Source organism: Scylla paramamosain, chromosome 13 (assembly GCF_035594125.1).
Source record: "Scylla paramamosain isolate STU-SP2022 chromosome 13, ASM3559412v1, whole genome shotgun sequence".
Lineage (NCBI taxonomy): Eukaryota > Metazoa > Arthropoda > Malacostraca > Decapoda > Portunidae > Scylla > Scylla paramamosain.
The window spans coordinates 19,905,202-19,932,714 of record NC_087163.1 but is presented as its reverse complement, the minus strand read 5'-3'; the positions used below and the strand labels follow the sequence as shown (position 1 = coordinate 19,932,714).

Below are 27,513 nucleotides of genomic sequence, written 5' to 3'. Positions count from 1 at the left end.
AACACGAACATTTATATAAACGAAGACTTGTGTGAATCTTCAGTGCAGCTACGGAAGGCTCAGCTACCTGACCTGAAAAAAGAAAAAAAAAAGCTTGAGCTGATGGAAAAATAGCATACTTCAATCACATGAAGTTGATAGTACGTGAAAGACGTAAACAACGACTCGGCTTTTCTGGCACCGAAAAGCTGATGATAAAGTGCCACACTGATGTTACCCCAGTTGCTGCCGCGGCTCAGACGACTCACACCCTCCAAGTGAACCTCATGAACCGGTGGACGAAGAGCAGCGAGTTGATGAAGCGGGCCGAAGCACAAGATAGAAAAGCCCAAAGTATCTAAGTAAGTTCTGTTCTTTGTATATGTCATCTGTTCTTTATAAGTGTTGTTTTTTTCCTTATTAGATGATCATGAACTTCTTGATTTGCTGAATGGAAACTCTTTAACATTAACATTTGATGAATTCAATGAGCTTGATTAATTATAGAATCAGTGTGGATGATGATTCAACTGGCTTAAATATTTCTGAACCTGAACTGAATTGCTTAAATATAACTACCAATCACTCAATACTAAGATCAAGAAGATTTTGAAAATAATTTAAACAGTAATGGTTATCCTCCAACACTTATTATGTACAACATAAATCGTATCTTCAATAATCTAGAAAAGTTTCTCTTATGTTCTAATATTTTCTCCAACAACCATAATATTGACTGATATAACCGATCACTTCGCCCCAGTAATTCATTGTAGAGGTAAGAATGGTAAAGTTAAACAGTTATGCTTTCATGCAGGGATTATAAAAACGTAAATAAAGATCTTGTATGTCAGACAATGAAAAATCTTAAGATAATTTACACGAGTAATAATCCAGACAAGGCATATAATATTGTTGCGGACGCCATGATAAGAGTTACTGAAGAAAATATTCCTCTGAAGACTACAAAAATTAAAGAGAAACAAGTCAATAAACCATGGATTACTCCAGAACTCAAGAACTTGTCAGCTGCATAAATTATTTAAGAAATACTTAAAACGTCCTTTAGCATACGGTGTGCAGTATAAGTCACTGAAAAGTAAAAAAATGGTGCAAAAAAAATATTATAACAACAAATTCCATGATTGTGCAAGCATCTCTAAAAAGATTAGGAATTTAATTGATGAAGCTGTTACTGAAGAGGAAGGAAGGAATAATCTTATAGAAAGTTTGAATATCAGTAGTTGTAATGTCACAGACACTCAAATAATCATTGGATATATGAACAACTACTTCTCAAGTGTTGGTCAAGAGATGTCTAATAAGCTTCCAACACGTGACACATCCCCCACGAATGATTTGTTAGGCACTTATCCTGATTTCATTTCATAGGATGCATCACCAGAAATTATCTCAGTAATTAAATCTTTAAAGGATTCAACACCAGGATATGATGGTATACAAATTAAGTCAATATCTTCAATTTTGGCTCCTTTTATTTCCAGTTTAATAAATATATATATTTTCAGACGGGTATCTTTTCTGAAAGATTAAAACTGCAAAAATCATACCACTGCACAAAGATGGGAAACTGGATATGCATCCAATTATTAACCAATTTCAGTAATTCCTGCTCTAAGTAAAATATATGAACGAATTATGCATGATAGACTTCATGCTTTTCTTGCAAGAAATAACATTTTGAGTTTGAGTTTAGAAAATAAATTCTCCTAAATTAGCAATTGTGAAATTAATTCATTATGTACTACAAGAATTGAGGTGTGGAAAGTATGTCATTACAGTATTTTTAGATTTAAAGAACGGCTTTTGACACTTAATCGCGAAATTTTGATCAATAAATTACAAAAGTATGGAATAACGAATATTTGTTTGGATTGGTTTAGAAATTATAACCAATAGAAAACAATGAACTTCAATTAACAATTAAAGTGTTTTGCATTGTCGGTCTTATAAAGGAGGAGAAGAAGGCAGTAGACACCTGCCGAAAAGATAATTACTCCCAGTGAGGTCTAAAGCACTGTTCAGGGGGTGCTGTGAACTTATCATTAAACCCAGCTGTGACCTCACTGAACGTTTCCCTTTGTGTCTCACAACACAAGGGGGCAGTCACAGCCTACCCTCTAAAGACAACTCTCTTCCTCCACACAAAACTACAAGCACCTAATAACACACACACATCCTTCACTCAAAAAATTCAAAATCATCATGGCGACTCCTACACCAGCCTCGGAGTCCCCATCTGGGTAGGGGACCATAAATGTCCCCAGGTCGGACTGCCTTTCTGTCGACGACCCTAAGTGTTTTGACACCCCTATCAACTTTTTCTTCATTAACTTCTGCAACATTCGCGGTCTAAGATCTAATTTTCAATCTGTAGAACATCACCTCTCCTCTTCTAAGCCTCATCTTTTCCTCACTGAAACTCAGGTGTCTGAGGCAACTGACAGTAGCCCCTTTTCTGTTCTCTCCTACTTCCTCTATCCTCATTTTCGATCCAAAGCTGGTTGCTGCGTTTATGTGCGCAATGACTTAACCTGCTCTCGTGCCCACGCTCTTGAATCTTTCGAGTTTTCCACCATCTGGCTACGACTACAGTCACTCTCAAACTAAATTTATCTGTGCTGTATACCTCTCACCTAACTCCTCTGACTATAAGAAATTCTTTGACTACTTAACTTCTAAAGTGGAGCACATTCTGACCCTCTTCCCTTTTGCAGAGATCTCCATTCTTGGAAACTTCAATGTTCACCACCAGCTTTGGCTTTCCTCTCCCTTCACTGATCATCCTGGTGAACTAGCCTTCAACTTTGCTATCCTCCACGACCTAGAGCAATTGGTGCAACACCCTACTCGTATTCCTGCCGTCTCGGAGATACGCCCAACATTCTTGACCTTTTCCTGACCTCTAATCCTTCTGCTTATGTTGTCACCCTTTCTTCTCCGTTGGGCTCCTCCGATCATAATCTCATATCTGTATTTTGTTCTATCGCTCCAATCCCTCCTCAGGATCCTCTTAAGAGAAGGTTCCTCTGGCGTTTTGCCTCTGCTAGTTGGGAGGACCTGAGGAGGTATTTTGCTGATTTTCCTTGGAATGACTACTGCTTCCGTGTCAGAGACCCGTCTTTGTGTGCTGAGCGCATAACAGAGGTGATAGTGTCTGGCATGGAGGCGTACATTCCTCACTCTTTTTCTCGTCCTAAACCTTCTAAAACTTGGTTTAACACAGCTTGTTCTCGTGTTATACATGATAGAGAGGTGGCCCACAAAAGGTACTTAAGCCTTCCTTCACCAGAATTTCATGCACTTTATATTTCTGCCCGGAACCATGCCAAGGCTGTTTTCCAACTAGCCAAAAACTCCTTCATTAACAGAAAGTGTCAAAACCTTTCACGATCTAAATTCCCTCGTGACTTCTGGCATCTAGCCAAAAATATCTCCAATAACTTTGCTTCTTCTTCTTTCCCTCCTCTATTTCAACCAGATGGCACCACTGCTATCACATCTATTTCTAAAGCTGAACTCTTCGCTCAAACTTTCGCTCAAACCTTTGCTAAAAACTCTACCTTGGACGATTCTGGGCTTGTTCCTCCCTCTCCTCCACCGTCTGACTACTTCATGCCACCTATTAAAAATCTTCGCAATGATGTTTTCCATGCCCTCGCTGGCCTAAACCCTCGGAAGGCTTGTGGACCTGATGGGGTCCCTCCTATTGTTCTCCGAAACTGTGCCTCCGTGCTTGCACCTTGCCTGGTCAAACTCTTTCAGCTCTGTCTGTCAACATCTACCTTTCCTTCTTGCTGGAAGTTTGCCTACATTCAACCTGTTCCTAAAAAGGGTGACCGTTCTAATCCCTCAAAATACCGTCCTATCGCTTTAATTTCCTGCCTATCTAAAGTTTTCGAATCTATCCTCAACAGGAAGATTCTTAAACATCTATCACTTCACAACCTTCTATCTGATCGCCAGTATGGGTTCCGTCAAGGCCGCTCTACTGGTGATCTTCTGGCTTTCCTTACTGAGTCTTGGTCATCCTCTTTTAGAGATTTTGGTGAAACTTTTGCGGTTGCCTTGGACATATCAAAAGCTTTTGATAGAGTCTGGCACAAATCTTTGATTTCCAAACTACCCTCCTACGGCTTCTATCCTTCTCTCTGTAACTTCATCTCAAGTTTCTTTTCTGACCGTTCTATTGCTGCTGTAGTAGACGGTCACTGTTCTCCTAAATCTATTAACAGTGGTCTTCCTCAGGGTTCTGTCCTGTCACCCACTCTCTTCTTATTATTCATTAATGCCCTTCTAAACCAAACTTCTTGTCCTATCCACTCCTACGCTGATGATACCACCCTGCACTTTTCCACGTCTTTTCATAGACGTCCAACCCTTCAGGAGGTAAACATTTCACGCAGGGAAGCCATAGAACGCTTGACTTCTGATCTTTCTAAAATTTCTGATTGGGGCAGAGCAAACTTGGTATTGTTCAATGCCTCAAAAGCTCAATTCTTCCATCTATCAACTCGACACAACCTACCACAACCTTCCCCTCTTCTTCAATGACACTCAACTGTCCCCCTCTTCTACACTGAGCATCCTCGGTCTGTCCTTTACTTATAATCAGAACTGGAAACTTCACATCTCATCTCTAGCTAAAACAGCTTCTATGAAGTTAGGTTTTCTGAGACGTCTCCGCCAGTTTTTCTCACTCCCCCAGCTGCTAACTCTGTACAAGGGCCTTATCCGTCCATGTATGGAGTATGCTTCACATGTCTGGGGGGCTTCCACTTATACTGCTCTTCTAGACAGGGTGGAATCAAAAGCTTTTCGTCTCATCAACTCCTCTCCTCTAACTGACTTCTAACCTCTGACCTCTAACTAATTAACAGCTTCTGTATTTCCATCTTCCTATGACTTGAATTCCTTCAAGAGGGAGGTTTCAAAACACTCATCCTTCAATTTTTGACTACCGCTTTGAATCCTTTTACAGGACTGGCATTTCAGTAAGCATTTTTTTTAATTGGATTTTTGTTGCCCTTGGCCAGTGTCCTTCCTACATAAAAAAAAAAAAAAAAATGGAGTTCCCAAGGCTCAACACTATGGTTCATTTTTATTTTTAATATATATGAATGATATTCTTAAATCCACAAATTTAATGAAATTCATCCTTTTCGCTGATGACACAAATGTTACTTTTTTTCTGATCCTGATTTGAATTCTTTAACGAGAACATTAATTTCTGAATTTATTTTTGTTTAAATGTGGTTACGAGTAAACTATCTTTAACCACTTAGCTCCGAATGCTTGAAAAAACACGCAGTTGCTTGTAAACGGCGTAGACCTGCGAGCGGTAACTTATCTAATTTTCAATACTATAATTCTCTCTCTCTCTCTCTCTCTCTCTCTCTCTCTCTCTCTCTCTCTCTCTCTCTCTGAGTCAATCCTTCAGTTGTCATTGAAATATGAGGCAGTTGTTGTTTTCCTGAGTATAAGTACCACACACACACACACACACACACACACACACACACACACACATTTACGATTTGGGATGGTTGGAGGGTAGTAAATTACAGAAGAGATGGTGATGGGTGAAGGAGGAATAAATGGAGAGGGAATGGAAGGCGAAGTTATCAGAAAAGAGATTAGTGGGCAGCTGTGTGTTTACGCACGTAAGTGAGTCACATTCTCTCTCTCTCTCTCTCTCTCTCTCTCTCTCTCTCTCTCTCTCTCTCTCTCTCTCTCTCTCTCTCTCTCATTATATATATATATATATATATATATATATATATATATATATATATATATATATATATATATATATATATATATATATATATATATATATATATATATATATATATATATATATATATATATATATATATATATAATTTTTTTTATGTAAGAGGGACACTGGCCTATATATATATATATATATATATATATATATATATATATATATATATATATATATATATATATATATATATATATATATATATATATATAATTTTTTTTTATGTAAGAGGGACACTGGCCGAGGGCAACAAAAAATCTAATAAAAAAAAAAGAAAGCCCACTGATATGCCAGTCCCATAAAAGGGTTCAAAGCGGTAGTCAAAAATTGAAGGATGAGTGTCTTGAAACCTCCCTCCTGAAGGAATTTAAGTCATAGGAAGATGGAAATACAGAAGCTGGCAGGGAGTTCCAGAGTTTACCAGAGAAAGGAATGAATGATTGAGAATACTGGTTAACTCTTGCATTAGAGAGGTGGACAGAATAGAGATGAGAGAAAGAAGAAAGTCTTGTGCAGTGAGGCCGCAGGAGGAGGGGAGGGATGCAATTAGCAAGATCAGACGAGCAGTTAGCATGAAAATAGCGGTAGAAGATAGCTAGAGATGCAACATTGCGGCGATGAGAGAGGCTGAAGACAATTAGAATATATATATATATATATATATATATATATATATATATATATATATATATATATATATATATATATATATATATATATATATATATATATATATATATATATATATATATATACAGGGTGTCCCATAAGTTTCCATATATAGGAAAAATTTTAAGAAATTATAGAATTACAGAAAAAAATATATATTTATATAATATGCTCTACATGACTCCCTTTGTGTTGAAAACACATTTCAGTGTGTGTCCTCCACTGCTGAAGAACACATTCAAACACATCTGGATTTATGCTTGTAATAGCGTTCGTGATACCATATATATATGGAAACTTATGAGATGAAGCAGTGGGTCATAGACAAAAGCAAAGGTGTCAGGTGTTTTGTCCATTAGAGGTCCATTAGATATTAAAGGTGAATGGGAGGAATGTGGAAGCAAGGATGAAGGAAGTGGAACAAGTGGGTATGTAGAGTGGAGGCAAGGGTTAAAGAATGGAAACAGTGGTGGATGGAGAAAAGAAAGAGACATGGTAGCCGAAGGCAAAGTGGAAGAATGGAGTCAAAGAATTAAAAGAAAAAATAAAAGAATGAAGAGAAACTGCAAAGAGTGGAACTGAAAGATGGAGCAGGAAGAAATAAGTAATGAGTTGAAGTAAAGTAGTGAGAAATTAGGGAAGCAAGATAATAGGGAGAGACACAAGGGCTTATCACTCCATCACTCGCAGCCTCCCGCACTCTCCCTCCTCTCCCCACCTGGCATCACCCGAGCGTCAGGCCTCAAAAATACTAATGAAAAACTTGTGAAGTCTCCGCTACCTAACGATGTTCCTGTTGCGCCGCGCCTGCCTATTAAAGGAGGTGGAGGAGGATGAGGAAAAAAAGAGGAGGAATGGAAGGCTCGGCAGGCATTCCCGACCTCGCATCCTTGGCAGCCTGTGTAGTAGTAATAGTACATAGTATTATACCTGTAATAGCAGCGTTACGGGCCTTTTTCTAATGGTACTCCAGTAGTTAAAAATCAACAATAAATACTACTAACACCCCACGAACACAGCCACAGTTCATTGTCTTTCCCTCGTTATGTATACTCTTGCGTATTTTCAGTCTCCCTCTTAGTTTTGTTCCTATTGGGCATAAGGACGAGTTACCTTTCAGGGAGGGAGAGATAGGAAGGGAGGAGAAAGAAGTTTGTATTCATTTGATGGTATGTAATTTGAAGCTTACAGAGAGAGAGAGAGAGAGAGAGAGAGAGAGAGAGAGAGAGAGAGAGAGAGGGCCTTGCCGTTTAACTCTGTCTACAGCTATAATTATTACACCCCCCTTCTCCCTCTCTCTCCCACTCTCTCTCTCTCTCTCTCTCTCTCTCTCTCTCTCTCTCTCTCTCTCTCTCTCTCTCTCTCTCTCTCTCTCTCTCTCTCATAGGTGATCTACACAAGTGAACTGAACTCAGGTGTTTAGGTGAGGAGGGCTAGTGTCAGCATAGTAGCACACACACACACACACACACACACACACACACACACACACACGTATTTCCCAAGTGTTTGTCTATCCCATACTATATTTCTCTCTCTCTCTCTCTCTCTCTCTCTCTCTCTCTCTCTCTCTCTCTCTCTCTCTCTCTGTTTTATTGATATTTGTCTGTATAGATGCAGGGAGTCTTTAACAGGTTTAAGGGAGTATGATGAGTACTCCCAATTTTAAAACCTAACCCTGTAGAAATAACACTAATATTAATAATAACATAATGACAACAATAAGAATTATACTAATACTAACGAATATAATAATAATAATAATGATAATAATAATAATAATAATAATAATAATAATAATAATAGTGAGGTAATGCACTCGATAAAAGGTTTTCTCTCTCTCTCTCTCTCTCTCTCTCTCTCTCTCTCTCTCTCTCTCTCTCTCTCTCTCTCTCTCTCTCTCTCTCTCTCTCTCTCTCTCTCTCTCTCTCTCTCAGATGTTATCATTACACAAGTGTGAGCTATCTCTTCAAACCATAGCACTTACTAAGTAGTTTGAAGTTGATTTTCGCCCAGTCGTCTCTACCACACTCCATCACTAATATCCTGCTGCTGTTTTTTTTCTTTTTTTTTCTTTGTGTTCCTTTGTGTTCCTTCCCCATGCCACCTCGTCCTTCTTTTCAATGCTAAAGTTAGCATCAGCTTCTCAGTCACGTAGTTATCAATAGAAGGAATGTTACGAGAAAGTAATCCCAAAACTTAATCCCAGACAGAGATATGAATTCACTGGAGACTGGCTTAAACCATCTTTAGGTTACACAGTATTAACATAGTTGATCTCTAGTCCTATTTTATTCTGGGTAACGTTTCATTAACTCATTTTGCTACGCAGTTTTCTAGTTCTCTAACTGAATCACTTGTATTCGTTCTTGTTAGGCTCACCTTAAGTTAGGTTGGTATTTATGCACCGTGTTACTCACTCCAAACATAGCCATCCACTATTCATATATTTGCTTTTTTGCTTCGCCATGTTTTAAGTTTACATGACTTACTTTTTTTCATTTTCTATTAGTGTATCCAGTTATAGGTTTTTTTTTACTAAACGTTTTACTATGGCTTTATACTTCTCATCAAAACAAGCCGATCATTGCAAAGTAACTACAGCAAGTATTTGATAATGAAATATTTTTCCATTTTATTTGATTAAACTTTATCCATATTCTATATAGATATACTCTAGTTTCCTTCTTTGTATTATATATATTTTCTCTTTACCTGTTTTGTCACATGCCTTAACGTTCAATAAGCCTAGCGTGACAAGGCGACTAGATTCCTCAGGTGCTTTCCTCCCCACGCCCCTGTGAAATCTATCTTCCTATCATCCTGCTTGGCTACTCTACTCCCCTCCGCCTCTCCTCACATTGCCTCATCTCCACTCATCTTTCGCTGTTTTTCAGATACAAAAAGAATGAGGAAACTTAACCCTAATTCCTCGTCTCCATTTACTAGTATCATTCTCTCTCTCTCTCTCTCTCTCTCTCTCTCTCTCTCTCTCTCTCTCTCTCTCTCTCTCTCTCTCTCTCTCTCTCATTAATTTCAGCTACCTAACTATTCTTGCTACTGAAAAGACCACGGGCTATCTCTAAGCCATATTGTCACACATTGTGTCACATATAGTGGCAATGGTTATGGGACGCGGTTGATTGTACCACTCAGCTAACAGTTACTGCAGTGTAGTGCTGTAGGCCTCTTTTCTCAAGTTTCCGAATATCCCAGGGAAGCTAACCCCTACATAGGTTACGCATGTTTTTTAATCACCATCACATTATTATTAGGGAAAAAAAATGTGACTAAGAAGTATACATATGCCCAGTTATTTAATTAAAGAAAGTGTCCTTGAGAGGAGAAGTATAACATTTCCTAGTCACACCTGACGTGATGAGAAGACTACCAGCAAGATGAAGCCGGTGGTGGTGAGGGATTACAGGGTGTGACTGGGAACGAACAACAGAGAATGACGTGCTAGAGGACAAATGTGCAAGTGAATATAAGTTAATTTCAAACAACTGACCTTCAGGTGTAATCTATTGCTGCTGTTGTGCGTGAAGGAGGAAAGTGAAGAATGAGACAGTTAAATATACTGAGTGAACACTGATTGGTCGTTATGTTCTAGTTCTAGTAGGTAGGTGCCGTAGATAACGTACGTAAGAAACGAATATTGAAAACAATATGTGACAACAAAACTTAGAGCCAGCCCGTGGTCTTTTCAGTAGCAAGAATAGTTAGGTAGCTGAAATCAGAGAGAGAGAGAGAGAGAGAGAGAGAGAGAGAGAGAGAATGATGAAAGTAAATGCCACTGCAGGGACAAAGGCCTAGGAGACATCGATGTTCAATATGACACAAACCAGCTTGTCTCCTGTATTCCTTTCTGCAGTTCGTGACAACCCCGACACTTCATCGTGCAGATATCGTTAATCAGAATATGTGGTTAAAATGAATCGGCGTTTTTTATCATCCTTGCTAACTATCTAATAAGGAAGAAAAGGAAGTGGTTAAGTTGTGCGATGTTATCACACCACTGAAAGCAACAGCTCAGGGAGGGGAAAGCACATCACCCATCTGAAGTGGCGTGATGTAGTCTAGTTCTAAGAACTCCACTTCACGCTGTTCTTATTCATGGCAAAGAGATTTAAGGAAAAAAGACAAAGAGTAATTGTAGAAATAGATACTCCCATTACAGTGTGTGTGTGTGTGTGTGTGTGTGTTGTTTTCTTTCTTTGTTTATTTTTCTTTCTTTATTTTTTGTCTATTCATTCACTTTTCCCCGCGATGTCAATGATACTTAAATGAAAATGCTTATTTCTATTAGTTAAACACTTAACTGAGGAAGAATTAATAATACAGCGGTTTATTAGGATTCGGCTAACAAGTCAAGTCGGAAGTCAGCCATTAAGCCGTCACAGTCTTCTTCCATACTGGATAAATGCGGTGACCCTCCATTCTGTTTGGCAATGAGGATGAGGGCGGTGAGACAGGTGACGTCTACACGATTTCCTCGCACAAAGCGTGGTGCGGTAAGGTACACGGCAGATCGTTGAAGTAGAATTTCCTTGCAACATCCAGCGCTAGGCAGTTTTCCTCGGTGCCACCATCGGGCTCCTGAATCCACCCTGCAAGAGGAGAGAAGGTATGAGCACCGTGTTTCTTTTCTAGTGATGGCCAGTAATTTGTGGCGGTGTTTGTGCACCGTAAGACTAGTGCGTGGGGAGCAGCTGTTTTACGTTGTCAGGCATATATTTACTTTCAAACTTATACTGCCATTAGGTTTAGTTTCTAGCTGTGTTTGCGTGTTCCTACCCGTGAAGCTGTTATGGATGGCCCAGTAAGGCGTCCCACGGGAAACGCGGCTCCCGTCCAGCCAGTGCCAGTCGCCCTCCACAGCCGTGTCAGAGGCGCCCAGCCAGAAGGATCCGGTCAGACCTATTTTATGAGAGACATGTTAGATTATATACCATCACTACTTCTATTACCGCTACTATATGAGCCAAAACTTTCATCGAAGGTCCTCTTTTAACTTGCTTTTCTAACCAAACATTTACCTGATTATCGGCAAAAATTATACATTACACATTCTTCTCGTCAGTCTTCCCTGTCTAGTCAAGCCTCCCTCTTCCTCACACCACGCACCGTAAGCTATGATGTACTCGTAGATGTCTCTGAACGTGTCAGGTGACTTTACGGACGCGAGAATGGTGTTAGAACCCATTTGGGTGCACAAGTCCTTCGCGTCTTCCCAAGTTACCGTCAGCTCAGAGCGGAAGGCGTAACATTGCCCTCTGATATCTTGGAAACCCGGAGAGCAGCTGTGGACTCCTGTCGTGACAAGAAAGAAGAAAAAAGTAACGTGATTTGTGGACATTATTGAAGAAGCCAATGATTTTGTACTACCTGGTACTACCCTGCTGATGCCATAATGCACCGTGCTGTCCTCCATTCTACCTCCATCAGGATGGAGTGAAGGAATCACATTTTGATGCTTCGGCCATTTATTGATGTAGAGAAAATACAGACTGCTCGCCTCCGAAGTGTAGTGCCAATGCTGGCTGCCTCTCTCGGACCCCTAATTTATTTAGACGCAGCCGAGAGTCATTCACCAATTACATACAAGTAGACTGGTAGGAACAGTGTCGTGGATGAATGGAATAGATTTAGCAGTCATGTGGTCAGTGCCAACATGCTTGGTAGTTTCAAGAAGTTAATTGATTATATGAATAGGGAAGGCAGGAGATAATAGGTAAGTTGACAAAAGAGTGGGAGAGTTCATGATTAATAGTGTAGACCAACCGGCTTTTTTGCAGTCTCCTTTATTCTTATGTTCTTAATGATATCACGTGGTTGAGGAGAAAAGGGGGTGGAGATGATAATTAGCGAAAGGTATGAGTCCAGGTGTTTCCACACTCGACAGATGAATCAGAGAGCTGAGAAGAGGCGGGGGATGCGTGTCCACGTGGTTCGTATGAAAACATATACACATAATGTACGTACGTATATGATTCAGTATAGAAAAGGGAAAATAAAGAGAAAAGTAGATGCAAGGCAAAAATACGGAAGCAGTGATCTTTTATATAAGAAGGAAAAAGGACGACGTGCTGAAAACACAGACAAGATGTTTGTTTACAAGAAGAAACAGAGAAAAAAAAATAGGTCTACGGATACAATATACCTGCTGCTGCGAGAGAGAGCAACGCCGCAATTAGCGTTAGAACGCCCATGGTGCTTCCTTCTTGACAGGCTGTCACGTGAGTAGGGAGGATGCATGGCTCTCGCGCCATTTATACAGCCTAATATTACACAACTCTACACTGTTACCGCCAACCTCTGTTTCTGATGCAATATTGGATGACGAGGCTTGATTAGAAGAGTGGTAATCAGGGGTTGCGTTCTTATCTCGATTAACCATCTACAATTGAAGTTATCAGTGTATTCAATGATGTTTTCATGATTATAATGAGGTTTAATTAAGGTTCTCCATCATCAATAGATAACAAAGAAAATTCACGAGAACCTATTTACCACAGCACCTAAAAACAGTGTTGCCAGATGGTGAAATTCGTCACCAAATTTGAAAAATCTGCTCAAATTGCAGAGTTCTAGCTGGTGAAAATAAATAGTTTTGAATCAGACAAAATCTGATGAAATAATAAAGTGCTTGACAGTGTTGTACGTGTACGCACAAACGTGACGATGAAGGGTATCTGCTGTGTGAATTATGATATAATAGATGACATTCGTTTATGTATGATGATGCATCATAATAAACGAAAATGTAATGACAACTACTCCATAAATTACTGAGTATTAAAAATTGTGTGATTATGATCCTGATGTTTACGATTTTTTTTTTCTTTTTTTTAGCCCTGAATTTCTGCAAATATTCTTTTCTTAGGTTCTGAATCATGCTTAGGAATATAAATTTTCTTATTTATGTTACATGTAGAATATTATTGTCTTTAAACTTACAAGTCTTTAATTTTTGCATGGATTACACCAAATACAATTTAGATATGTCTTCCATTTGTCTATTTTTTTGGGAATAAATAAATAAATATAGAAGCATTTATTTTGTTGTGTGTGTATATATATATATATATATATATATATATATATATATATATATATATATATATATATATATATATATATATATATATATATATATACAAATCACTTTCGATTGATGTTGATGTTTGTGAAATATATGTAATGCATTTTTATGTGTTTTCCTGTGCTCTTGTTTGTCTATACTTATTCCTGGTAATGAGAGGCAAAATAAAAATTCTGGTGAAATTTGATGAAATCTGATGACATTCTGTGCATTGTCTGGTTCCAAGGTGATCTGGGGATGTGGCAAAACTGCCCTAAAATGTTTTAAAAATAAGGACTCGTTTTAAAACGGTGAAATCGGCTCCGTCACGTTTCTAGGTATTTATTTTGTTAGGTTTTCCCCACTACAGGAGTCATGGTGTTGAACTCAGGGTACAGCAGGAAGTGGCGCTGCTTTGGGAAACATTTACCTAGTAGTAAGTGGCGGGACGGATGTAGCGAGGCGTAGATAAGGAAATGGGATAATGGAGGATCTCTTGCGTCAAGCCTAATACTTGTTATATTCACAGCTTAGACTTGTAAATTATGTAAGAGTGGTTATGGTATCATTGCTGTAATTACCGTTATTGTTATGATATAAGGTGATGTATGTTACGTTCTCATAGTAAACAAAAAGGACAGAACGATATTTAGGAAAGATTGGTAGGAACTGGTTCACGAACAGCGTAGTAGATGAGTGTAATAGGCTTAGCTGTCATGCGGTCAGCGCCAACAGGCTAGGTAGTTTCAAGAGATAGTTAGATGATTATATTCATAGGGAAGACAGGTGGCAATAGGAAGTGTGCAAACAAGGGGGGTAGTTGGGGCGTCAATGGTTAATAAAAGAGCTCACCTGTGTATGCCAGCCAGTCGTTTGCAATCTCCTTTATTCTTATGTTCTTATGATTGTTTTACTACTACTACTACTACTACTACTACCACTACTACTATCGAATCACATGAAGATCCACTACACTCGAGATGGCAAACCTTCATGTGGATCTTTATGACTGAGTGGGGTGACAAATCTTGTGGGTAAATTGGGGTGGTGGATCTATAAGTGCGTGAGAGTGGGGTGGCGGATCTTACTGTGTTTACGGGCTTCCTTTTCCTTGAATACGAACACTTTCTTCTCTCATGATCTCCTCTAGAATAAATATAATTTTACTGTATCTTTAGGACGTCACTTAAAGTATGTACTGCATTGTTGTATTACACCATGCTGTATTATACTTTACCTTATAGTGTATTAATATTCTACTATATTGTACCTATGATGAGCACCTGTCCCTTAAAATATGTCATCATTCTGTAATGGGGAGAGAAAAAAAATGTAGTATTCCGTTTTGAATCATTACGGAGTCATTTATTTCATATTTGACTCCCAGCTTGGAAAGGTCAAGCAGATGAAATGTATTTTTTAGTCAGTCATAGACCCAGTGCTTTAAGATTTCTTAGTCCTCTCTCTCTTCCCTTACCCTCTTTTCCCTGTCCCACATTTTACCCATGGCGACAGGAATTTACCTCTAATGTCTCCTTTGATTCGGCAGTAGAAGTATGTGCGCAGATACTGTATTAAGTGTACAAATGTCTAAAACAAATACGCTGGTTTTGTGTTTATGACATGTAATTTAGAAATCAAGAACCAAGCTTATCGCTATCCTTTTATTTAGTGCAGGTAATCACGAAATGCACTAGATACAGTAACATGAGTTTTCTTTAAATAACCTCTGTTCGCCGTCTTTATCCCTGCTGACACGACTGCATTCATATTTTTTTTTTTCTGAGCTCGAGGTGGTAATACTAATTACCTACATTTACCGCTACATATCCATGTCATTTTATATCAAGTAACTGTAGACAATAATTGCAAGTAGAAATATTTGTTTGAGTCATCCTAGCTATAGTAGTTGCATTGTGAAAGGTAGTTAGGTATGTTAGGAAATGAGTGCAAGTAGTAACTGACCGACCACATACAGTGTTTCTTATCTATCTGGGACGTTGCTCTTTGTTAACCGGATGTTTACTTTAAGACACACACATTAGTTACCAATGTGGTTGTAAAGTATAATTATGCATGCATATACTAAGCTATACATTCAGGTAATGCAGGAATATCATATGAGAGTGTTAATTTGAAAGTGTTAATTTGAAGAAATGCATAATTGTTTAGCAACATTATTGTTTAATAAACTTCACTCATTATATCATCATCTAATTTCCTAATTATCTTTCATTTAAACCACATGAAATAAGGAAGAGGATGAAACTGAATAAAAGGATGCAAGAATGAAGCAAAATGTGCAGAGTAGACAATACAATGATGAAAGCTTTGAAAAAGTTTTAGCCCCGCGGCCTGTGTTTACTGGGCCCAGCTGAGCGAGACAGCGCAGCCCGACCAGCGCCAGCCACCCTGCCAGTCCACACCTCCGCCTCAGTACGTAGTGGTGTTGTGTAGCATCACTCTCCGCCAATGGAACCTCTTTACCATGGAACCTGATAGTGAAAAATTCTGGTATGTGCACAGCTGTGATTTGGATGTTGGTATACAAGTGAAAATCGGTACTTTAGATGGAAGGAGAGAGAAGCCAAACTACGAGGATCTATTAAAGGATCCTTTACTTAAACACTCTGGGCTGCACCAGGCGAGCTGCTCAGACCTGTACGTGACCTGCCAGGTGTATTCTGATGGCAGAGAACTAACGCTGCCTGTACGCACGTCCTACAAGTCTTTCTCTACTCGATGGAATTGGAATGAGTGGCTAACACTCCCTCTTAAATTCAGTGACTTGCCTCGAAATGCGGTCTTAGCGCTCACCATCTATGACTGTTACGGGCCTCGTCGCAGTGAGCCCATTGGGGGCACCACCATATCTTTCTTTGGAAAACATGCAGTCTTCCGCCAAGGCCTTCATGACCTACGGGTGTGGCCCAACTGTGTGGCTCACCCTGAACATACCCCAGGCAAGGTTCAGGACCCGGGCAAGGACCAGATGCAGCGCCTTGCCAAGCTTGCCAAGAAGCACAGGAATGGCCAGATGATGAAAGTGGACTGGCTGGACCGTCTTACCTTCCGAGAAATTGAACTGATTAATGAAAATGAGAAGCGTTCCTCCAACTCCATGTATCTGATGGTGGAGTTCCCAAGGGTGGAGCACGAGGGCGTCATCTACTCTGTGGTGTGGTGGGAACGTGGTGACCAGAATGAGTACGAACACCACACAAGTGGAAACATCGTGCGCATCCCAGATCCAGAAATTGCCCTGGAGAACCTTCAGGAGGCCAAGCACCACCGCCTGGCCAGGTCTCTCAGGTCAGGAGTGACAGACAAAGACCTGAAGCCAAATCTGTCAATCCGTGACACCCTTCATGTTATCATTGAGTATCCACCCACCAAGCAGCTAACCAGTGATGAACAAGACATGGTGTGGAAGTACAGATTCTACCTCAGCAACCAAAAGAAGGCTCTGACCAAGTTCCTGAAGGGCGTCAACTGGAAACTGTCTGGGGAAGCCAAACAAGCCATAGAACTGTTGGGCAAGTGGGCACCTCCTGATGTTGATGATGCCCTAGAGCTGCTGGGGCCTGGATTCACACAACCTGAGGTGAGGCGCTATGCAGTGGAACGCCTCAGTTTAGTGGCCTCAGATGAAGACTTGCTACTTTATCTCCTCCAGTTGGTGCAGGCACTCAAGTATGAGGCTCTTGATAGTGTTGACATGAGCCTGTGTGATGTTTCCCATTACTCCTCCAGTGACACCAGTGGTGGTACAGGTCAGGCCGAGGATACTACTTCTGAGCACTCGGCACAGCAAGACAAAATGGGCAGCTCTGCCGGCTCAACAGGTGCTAACCTCACTCGGTCAACATCCTCATCACTGGAGGAGAGTGAGGCTGCTACTATTCAGCGGTCGCCTTCATCCTCACTTCTGGCAGAACCTGACAGCTCAGATCCATCAGCTGCAGCAACAGACTCTGTGCTCCTTCCTGAGTTGGCAGAAGTGGAGGCAGAGCTTGACTTGGCCTCCTTCCTAATCCAAAGAGCATGTAGGAACCCCACGCTGGCTAACTATCTCTACTGGTACCTCTTGGTGGAGTGTGAGGACCAAGAGGTTGGGCTCAAGCATGATGCTAAGGTAAGATCTCATTAAGCAGTATGGAAAATAAGAGATGTGAGGTTAGCATTTTGTATAGTAACTTTTCTTGTTCTTGTTTTTCAAGGTAAAAATGTTAGGCTTGTTTCCTTATTAGTGAATATTTTGATAAATTTGATAGAAAAAATATGCTGCCAGTCAAAATGACATTTCTTTTCAGTGTTTAATGTGACTGTGATTAATAAAAAGAAATACAGAGAAAGTTCATTTTTCGTAACAATATTATGTGGTGTGTGATTTGTGCTGCTGGTTCACTTGGCAGGTTCGGGAGATGTACCTGTGGGTACTGCGGCGCTTCAAGTTGGCTCTCCAGCAAGGGAGTCGTGAGGCGCGGCTCACCAGGATGTCCCTCACCAGGCAGCACCACTTTATGGATCAGTTGGTGTCTCTTGTTAAAGTAAGCACCAATCACTTTCATACCTGTATATCACCTCACACCACATTCAGATTTGTGGCCAAATTATGATGTTAACATTTAGCTCACCAGTGTCCTGCGAAGCAACTGCAGGTTGGAGTTTGGGAAGAAAGATTGACTCCTTTAAACAACATGCTCATGGCATATGTGACATCTTTAAGTATCACACTGTCATGTGTCACACCTTAATGTCGATTAATTTAATTACACCATGGTAAAATTTCCCATTAATACTTGTATATATGGAAAGGGCTTTTATTTTTAGTCAAAGGGCTTTTATTTTTAGTCATGTTCGTATTTAAAAAGATACAGTGGAACCTCGGTTACTGAACACCTCCCTTTTCGAACAAACCAGTTTTCAAACAAAATTTTGAACTCATTACTGCTTCAGTTGTGATACCATACTTCAGTTCTAAAACAAAGTTACTTGATTTCAGATATTAAAAGGCAGCAAAAGCTGCCATTTATTACTAATTTAGTTTCTATAAATATTTACTTCATTTTTATATATTTGGAGAAGAGACACAGTGTAAGACAGTAATTCAATCTTTGAAAGAAGATAAATGTGATCCCATTGAAAAGCTTTGATGAGACCATTGTGGGGTCTCGGGAGTTATCTGAGCCACCTGTGGCTCTCTTGATGACCCCCAACACCATCACTACAACACAACTGCATTTTTCCAGTAGCTTTTTCCAGCAGCAAGATGCCTGTTATGATAACCTTCATTTTGGCAGTACGTGGGTTACTCCTCTCTGTGTCCCTCTGTAAGGCTTCCCTCACCAGATTGATGACAAACAGAATACTGCACAGTCATTTTAAACAGTATCTTCTAATGAGTTCTATGTGTCTAAGCTCATTCAATACATCCTTTCTGGATTAATGATTTGTGAGGTGGAGATGATGTTAAGCAGCCACCTTGGCTGTAGAATGTCTGTCAAGCTGCTAAGACAGGATAGACTGGTGTCTGGAAACGAATTAATCCATTTTACATTTATTCTTATGGGGAAAATAGTTTTGTTTTTTTAAACATTTTGGATTTCAAACAGTACTCAGGAATGAATTAAGTTCTAGAACTGAGGTTCCACTGTATCTTCAGTTTAAAATTTCCACATGTATTTCATATATATATATATATATATATATATATATATATATATATATATATATATATATATATATATATATATATATATATATATATATATATATATATATATATATATATATATATATATATATATATATTTCTAATATCTAATAACTTTATCAAGGACATAATGTTTCATTCCTCATTGATGTTTCTATGTTTGAAGAGTTCTTTCATTTTTAATAATTGTTGTGCTTAAATAAACTTAATATCTTTACTTTCAAATATCTTTACTTTCAAATTCTCATATTATTTCTAATGGCTAATAACTCATGGGCACCAGGTTTCATTTTCCAATATTTATATCCATTAAAATGCCATTTATTTTTACATTTCCTTGTGTGTGAATAAAATCAGTCATGTTTTGAGTTCTCATAACTTTTGTGTGCAATAGCAAGTAACTTTGTCAAGGACACGATTTTTCATTGTAATTTTGGAGTAGTAAATATGAAGAAAAGTAATATTTTGAAAATAATAGTAATCCATAAAAAGATAATTAGCAATAACCAACATGCTTAACATATGAAGGTTTATTAGGATTCATAAGATCCACTTTTTATTTTAATACTGATGGTGTGCTTTGCCCATATTAGTGCTAGGCTTGGTGTACTGTGAGAGGAAAGAGGTTGAAAACCACTGAGTTAGTTTATAGTAATTCTTGTTCATAGGTTATTAAAAATTGTTTTTTCCTGTGTTTGCTGACTGTATTAGAGATCAAAGGAATACTGGAGTTTTAGAATGTTGTTATATGTATAAGTAAAAAAGTTTAAAAAGGTAAAAGATAAATCTTTGGTAAAGACAGTAGAACTGAAGGCATGCAAGCTGAAAACAGATAGATGTGAGGAATTTCTATGGAGAATTTGCTTGGAAATGCTTGTGTTGAAAATTTTCCCTCAGTTTTTTGACAGCTTTACACACACACACACACACACACACACACACATGATATGTATGAGATCAAGGATGAGTTCATTGTGTGCAGTTGTCTGTGTAATGCCTTTCTTTGAAAGGAGGATTAACTTGAATGTCCCTTTTCAGACAGTCTCAAAGGAGAGTGGAAATCGGATGAAGAGGATAGAAAAACTGCAGGGGCTCTTGGCAGATCCTGAAAATGCAAATTATAACTTTGCCACTTTTGATCAGCTGGCATTACCATTAGACCCAGAGGTGAGTGGCAAAATTCTCTGTATTTAGATCATAGTGCATTTTTAGACCCCATTGTATTTTAGTGAGTCATTCAACCCATTCCCCACAAGTGTAGAGAGTGTACACCTGGAGGAAGCTGAGTGGGCCACAGGTGTGGGACAGATGTTGACCTACCCCAGCACAGGCGAAGACTTGGGTCCACAATGTGCTGTCACAACACCACAATGAATATGTGAAAGTTATGTGGTATGGCTTGTGATGCATTAAAAGAGAGTAAAGTCCAACATTAAAAAATGTGTTTGCTTCTTTGGCATGCTCTGTTTGCACTCTCAGTGCTCTGCTCTACTTGAGTTACTTGAGTAAGTTCGGCCTATTAATGGCCAAGCTGAGGTGGTCCTTTGCTTCCTCCCAGATGACCTGGTTTTGTTTTGCTTCTTGGTGACTGCTGGATTATCCCAGTCTTGGTGGTTCATCTGGCAGGCCACTCAGACAAGGATCTAGCCTTCTCTTGTAGGACAAAGGACTGATGCCATTGTCATTCCTGAGTTTTCTGGGTAGACAGTTGAAAAGTCTTGGCCCATTTCAGGCAGGGTTATGGAGCAGTGTCTTCAGCAGTTGCAATGCAGCCTGGCTTCCCTGGATGAAGCAGTCAGCCTCTTCTGGGGTGATTGTTTGCTCTTATCACCAAATTAGGTACCAGGCCCTCTAGCATTTTCCTCACATCAGGACTATGTATCTCTCCTTTCTTTAGAGAGAGTACAGATTGAGATTCCAGTAGTTCATTAGCTATACTCCCTGGATTTGGTATGTGAAGGTCTGTTGTGTGACTTCTTGGGCTGCTATTTCCTTTACATTATGTGGGGACCAGAGTTGGCAGCAATACTTTCAGTGCTTTCAGGCAGATTTTCTCCCTGGTGCTGAAGGTTCTTAGTATCCACCAACTCGTGCTCCTAGCCATTAATGCAAAGTTGGTTGTGTTTGGAGAATGTGGCATCACTACTGGTCATTATTCCCAGGGCTTTCAAGTATTCTAGAGCTCTTCTTAATATTGTGTAATGGTAGATTTTTTGGTGTGTGTGTGTGTGTGTGTGTGTGTTTGGGCCATATTGGAGTGCTGTGAACTTTTCATCATTGAGGGCCATGTTTTCTGTTGCCCAAAGCATCATTCTGTCCATATCTTGTCTGTGCCCTCATAGAAGCTCTTTGAGTGAGTGACAAATTTATCAACCCTTGGCTCATTAACCCATACAGTATTTAGTATATATATATATATATATATATATATATATATATATATATATATATATATATATATATATATATGAACCTTTTAGGGAAGTGTTTTGTACGTATATATAAGATCTAGTTTTTTAACTATATTATGGTCTTCAATTGCCACTACCAGCAACAAAGAATATTTTCACAAGTCAGGAGTGAGTGTCTTCATATACTCGTACATACCTATCTTTTGGGAGCAGAGTTATTATAGACTCAATACTTCTATAGGGACTGGAACATATTTGGGGATTATTTTGTTTTTTCGTTGCCTATGTCACCATGTGTGTAATATCAAAGCAGTAAAATTAAATTGAAAGTTACGGTATTGGAGAGGGATAAAGATTTTGGTTATAAATATTTTGGCGTGCTGACATTGCGGAGTTGGCTACATACATAGGGCAGGCTGCTGTGTTTCCCAAAAAATCATCACATAAAAAGGTAAGTTACTTTTTCCTAGAAAGTTACTTCTCAAATCTGTAATAAGTAAGGCATAAGAAATAGGAAATGAGACCAGAGTAATTGGAAAGGAAAACTGAAATTTGTAAAAATTCACATATGTTCTATTCTTTGAGAACTGTGGGTGTAGTAGCCATGACCTTGAGATGTGGGGTGTTGCTGGATGTGCATCCAACCATTTTGTTGAACTTACAATTCTTGTTTATTTATAGGTATTTGTAATGTAAATTTTTGTTACATTATAGGATTGTGGAAAGTGAATGTAAAGGTGAGAATAAAAGCTTTAAAATATGAAAATAAAATTCCACATCTGCAGTCTGATATCATGAGTTCCGAGAAGGGAAAAAATTCAAGAATCAAAATTGTATGGTACCTAAACTTCCATTCATGGCATGGGAATATATATATATATATATATATATATATATATATATATATATATATATATATATATATATATATATATATATATATATATATATATAATTTTCTTATTATTTTATGGGGTAAATAAAAAAAATAAAAATAAAAAAAACATGCAACTGACAAGACCCCTATCTCTGAAAAAGTACAACACTGTATGGGTTAAACACACTCAGGTTTACTTTGAGAAGCTCTGCTATTGGATTTTGAGTTTATTTTTATATGCTTCATTGCTGCCTTTTCTCTTTTGTGTTGTATTTCATGAGAATTTTTTTTCTTTCAGTATCCTTTGTTTCTCCACTTTTTTTTTCTACTGCCAAGGTGTGAGGGGTATTCTTCAATTTTCCCTGTAATTTACTGTTCCTTGGGATTACTTGTTTTTTCTGTCTTAGGAATAAATCTAAAGCAAATTTAGTGGCATTTCCTGACTATGGATTTTAGGATGTATCTCAATTTACATTGCTCATTTCAGCTCTGATTTTATTCCAATTTATTTTGTGGATGTTGCCTTATTTTTACCCTTTCCTTTTTTTTTTTTTTCTTTAGCTGACTTATTTATATTTTGCCATGTATCCACTTATGATTTGATAAAATTGTTGCTTGAGTTTCCAGGGAATGTACCAGGCTATTGTTGTTACTGACCACAAGATCTAATGTGTTTAATTTGAGTGATTGCAAGCAATCACTAACCTGATCCACACTTTGGATACTTATACGTTCATTTGGCTGTTGCTCCAATTGCCTATGGGTTAAGTTGGATGGTATGTCTTGGTAGGTTGAATTAATTTAACTGTTTTGTTGGATTATGTGAATATTTGTAGAGTTTGCTAAAGGCAATGAGTCTTACTCCTTCCTCATTCAATCTATGATCTTGCTTGTCTCTGCCATCCACTAGGATGAGCAAATCTACCATCTCTCTCACGTGTACTTAAAGTTTTGCAAGCCAAATACAGTATCCAGTGCTTACATTCTTCACAGAAGATTTGAAATTTCATATTGAACTGGCTATTTGTGTCCATCATTCCATGATCGGTCACTTGTATTTATGCTTATTTCTCTTTATTTTTTACATATATCCCAGTAGTCACAATTTATCCCTGGATTGTTTATTCTATGTATAGTGACACTCTTATATAACCAAAGGCACTCATGTTCCTTGAACATGGAATTTAGTATGGAGCTGCCCTGACTGAATTTATGCAAATGAAGAATTCAATATGACACTACACATATTGATCAGATCATCAATTATGGATACAAGCAAATGAATTCATGACGTACACAAGATTAGAATTGCTGAGAAAGTAACAATAAATTAAATTAGAATTCAACTTTAAAACTTTCTCAAACTGGTTGGGTCTTCAGTAGTGCTTGGCTCAAGACCAAAAAAGATGCAGCTCCATTGTCTCAGGGCATTCAGAAACGTAGCTTGCAGTATAGTCAGTATTGTGTCAGTGTTTATGGTTTGTCCAGGAAGGAGAGTGAGGTGTGAGGAGGAGATAGAGAATAACAGTTTGTGTCAAAGGTCTCACTAGGATGTCCTTTATATTTTAATCTGAATTCATGTTACATATATCTCTACCAGATGAGAACTTGAGCAATGCTTGTATTGATTGATAAACCTTCAAAATATGGGATATAGTTATTTTTTGGCATTGAAAATAGAATTACTTTGCTCTTGTCTTGTGTATATTAATAATCTGAAATTCCTGTTCAGAGAAATAATCATGACAAGACACCATATATCATTGTAGGAATGAAGATGGGTGTCTCAAGTCTCCTCTTCATCCCTTCTAGTCACCTTTTGTGTTGTGCAGTTAATATAGCAGCAGTATTCTTCCAATGCAACAGAGTGAAAGATTAAACCATGTTCTCTCTGCTCATAGTTCACTCTCCTCAGATCCAAGTGACAGGCATCATCCCAGAGCGTGCAACACTCTTCAAGTCTGCTTTGGAGCCCTGTCGCCTTACTTTCAAGGCTGCCATGGGTGGAGAGTATGTGGCCATCTTTAAACATGGTGATGACTTGCGGCAGGACCAGCTCATTATTCAGGTTGGCAGAAGCACCTTTTGAGGAAGGTCTAGTGTCTGGGGTGGCATGTGTGGGTGTGGGGCATCCATTGTCTTAATGGGCAGCATCATTGTGGAAAGGATGAGCTAGGGGCTTAAGTGGGGAACTGGTGTTCCCCATTCTCTGAGGAATTATTGATCTTCCTCATAATTGAATAGTGTGGGCAGTTAATACATTTTTTATATTTGGTAACATTTAAATTGTGTGCTTCCACATTTATGCTTGTAAAGCAGAGAAACTTAACAGTTAAGCTTTGTGTGTATAACTATGTATTTTAATTAAAATAGTTAATATAGTTACAATATTTGTAGTTATAATTATTGTAAATATTTGTTACAATATGAAATTGTGTATAATTTCATTATATTGTCCCCAAACAAGTGTTCATTTGCTAAGAATCTTAATAACTTATTTTTTGGGCAGATAATCACTCTAATGGACAGACTTCTGAGACGTGAAAACCTTGACCTTCGGCTCACTCCCTACAAGGTCTTGGCCACTAGCAGCAAACATGGCTTTGTCCAATTTATTGAGTCACACGCTGTAGCAGATGTATGTACAATTTCTCCTTTTGATGTTATTTATGGAAAATACTGTAAATATAACTGGTATGCAGTTTATTTCTCATTATACAGCTTAATTCTGCTAGCATGATGTCAAGACAGTTCAAGGATTGCCTACCATTGTGAGAATCTGTTTCAAACTCTAGCACTAGATCTAGACTCTACATTAATGCATTACCCTCACAGTATCCCAGCACTTTTCTCTCACACCTACGCACAGCTTTTCACACCCTGTGTTTGTTCTGTGCTTCTCACACCCTCAGCCTGTTTTTCCTCACTCCTCAACTCTTTCAGGTCCTGCGTACAGAGGGGGGAATCCAAAATTTCTTCCGGCGTCATGCCCCCTCAGAGACAGGTCCCTATGGCATTGCCCCAGAGGTGATGGACACCTACATTCGCTCCTGTGCTGGCTACTGTGTCATCACCTACCTGCTGGGAATTGGTGACCGTCACCTTGACAACTTGCTTCTCACACGCAATGGAAACCTCTTCCACATTGACTTTGGGTACATCCTTGGCCGGGATCCCAAGCCTCTGCCTCCACCGATGAAGCTGAGCAGAGAGATGGTGGAAGGTATGGGTGGAGCTCATTCTGAGTTTCACCTGGAGTTCCGCAAGCTGTGCTACACTGCTTTCCACCAGCTGCGACGTCACTCCAACCTCATACTCAACCTGTTCTCCCTCATGGTGGATGCCAATGTGCCAGACATTGCCCTGGAACCAGACAAGACAGTACGAAAAGTAGAGGACAAGTTCCGGCTAGATCTCTCAGATGAGGAAGCAGTGAGCTACATGCAGGGGCTGATTGATGACTCTGTGAATGCTGTTGTGGCAGCTGTGGTGGAGCAGCTACACAAGTTTGCCCAGTACATCAGGAAGTGAGAGAGAGAGAGAGAGAGAACCCAATTAATTATTATATTAACTTCAGTGAGAACAGAGTGATAAAGTGAAACTTAGAAAGGTCTTTTCTATTTTTTACCTGTCTGTGTATGTGTGTGTCATGCATGGTGAGTGTATGCTGATTCAATGGATTCACTACTATTAGGGCAGGTGTCCTAGTCTGTCTGTGCTGTTTGTCACTGGGAAAATGAGCTGAAGAAAGAGCAAAGTTGTGAGAGCTATGCAAGTTTAAGGCATGCCTTATAGTGATGATTGGATACTGCCATATATATATATATATATATATATATATATATATATATATATATATATATATATATATATATATATATATATATATATATATATATATATAAACCAAATTCAAACCCATATATCAATGTAAAGAATATCAGTTACAGGCAGCAGCACCACCACTACTAGCCCATCACACTGCCTTCTTAGTTCAGTTAACTGTATATAGTAGTAATAATTAGCAAACCATGATAATGGCACTGAACTTATGAAGCAGTGTGTGCATTGTTTACACAGGATATGTGGTGGTAGTAGTGTTGCCTCATGCACTTGATATACATTGATGTATATATTCTTCAGTGACAACTAAAGATCAGTTTGAATTCTGTGTGTTTATGAATTATATAACATATAATTGCAATAAAAAATAAATGAATACCAGTACAACAAAATCACTAAGTTATGAATATAAGGCAGCAGCCAATAGGTGTTCTACTTCAGCTTGCATAAGCTCACACAACTTGTGCGGTTATTCTTCCACTGAACAGCCTATAGAAGTAAAGCATGTAAAAAAAATTTTTTTTCCATAAAAGTTGTTACATTAGTACCAAAATTTACAAGCAATGAATAAAGTGCTTTTTGCAAATTAGATTAAATAAATCATGAGAATTACTCTAATGATAATTGTGAAGCAGCATACTCTAATGAGGCATTAGTATTGTAAAGCAGCATGTTCAATGTTCATGATTAAAAGTATTAAATAATCCATATAGTTTAATGATTCAAAAGTATGTATTTGAAGGGTGAGACTGATGCTGATTGACAGGAGTGATTGATATTGATTGCCATATGTGACAGTGAATGATTTGCTTTGACAAGTGTGACTGGGAGGCAGTTAGGACCTGAGAAAGTCATGCAACACAAAGACTGAGAAAGTGAGTTATGCTGTTCATGTGTATGAGGCAGTTTTTATATCCAAGAATGATGTAATAATTGAATAATAAATACTGTATTTCTAAGATGCATGCTCAATTAATTCTTCCTACAGTTAGTGACCTTTTATAGTGGGCAGGTTGGTGCTAAATATTATACCAACTTTAAAGGAGCTCATCACACTGAGCCATCAAAGGGCATGAGCACAAGTACGAGTACTTCATAACTATTGTGTTACTCATACTGCTG

General features: G+C 38.6%; 2 protein-coding genes across 4 annotated transcripts; one reads left to right on the top strand and one right to left on the bottom strand.

Annotated features, from left to right (window-relative positions):
* Window positions 1-32: 32 nt before the first annotated feature.
* LOC135106469 (phosphatidylinositol 3-kinase catalytic subunit type 3-like) lies at window positions 33-27,352 on the top strand. Its single transcript, XM_064015486.1, has 7 exons — window positions 33-341; window positions 15,800-17,679; window positions 17,960-18,094; window positions 20,299-20,427; window positions 24,464-24,616; window positions 25,058-25,186; window positions 25,492-27,352. Exons 2-7 carry the CDS (start codon window positions 16,033-16,035, stop codon window positions 26,077-26,079), a joined length of 2,781 nt encoding a protein of 926 aa, XP_063871556.1. The 5' UTR covers window positions 33-341; window positions 15,800-16,032; the 3' UTR covers window positions 26,080-27,352.
* Window positions 10,793-14,657, bottom strand: LOC135106470 (perlucin-like). 3 transcript variants are annotated; one of them, XM_064015488.1, is made up of 4 exons: window positions 14,534-14,657; window positions 11,588-11,773; window positions 11,258-11,380; window positions 10,793-11,070 (listed from the first exon to the last, which is right to left on the bottom strand). In XM_064015488.1, the coding sequence occupies exons 2-4, from the start codon at window positions 11,664-11,666 to the stop codon at window positions 10,943-10,945; spliced, it is 330 nt and encodes a 109-aa protein (XP_063871558.1). In that variant the 5' UTR covers window positions 11,667-11,773; window positions 14,534-14,657; the 3' UTR covers window positions 10,793-10,942. The 3 variants fall into 3 exon arrangements, with proteins under 3 accessions (XP_063871558.1, XP_063871559.1, XP_063871557.1); XM_064015489.1 differs by lacking the exon at window positions 14,534-14,657 and adding an exon at window positions 14,397-14,519; XM_064015487.1 differs by lacking the exon at window positions 14,534-14,657 and adding an exon at window positions 12,624-13,002.
* Window positions 27,353-27,513: the final 161 nt, after the last annotated feature.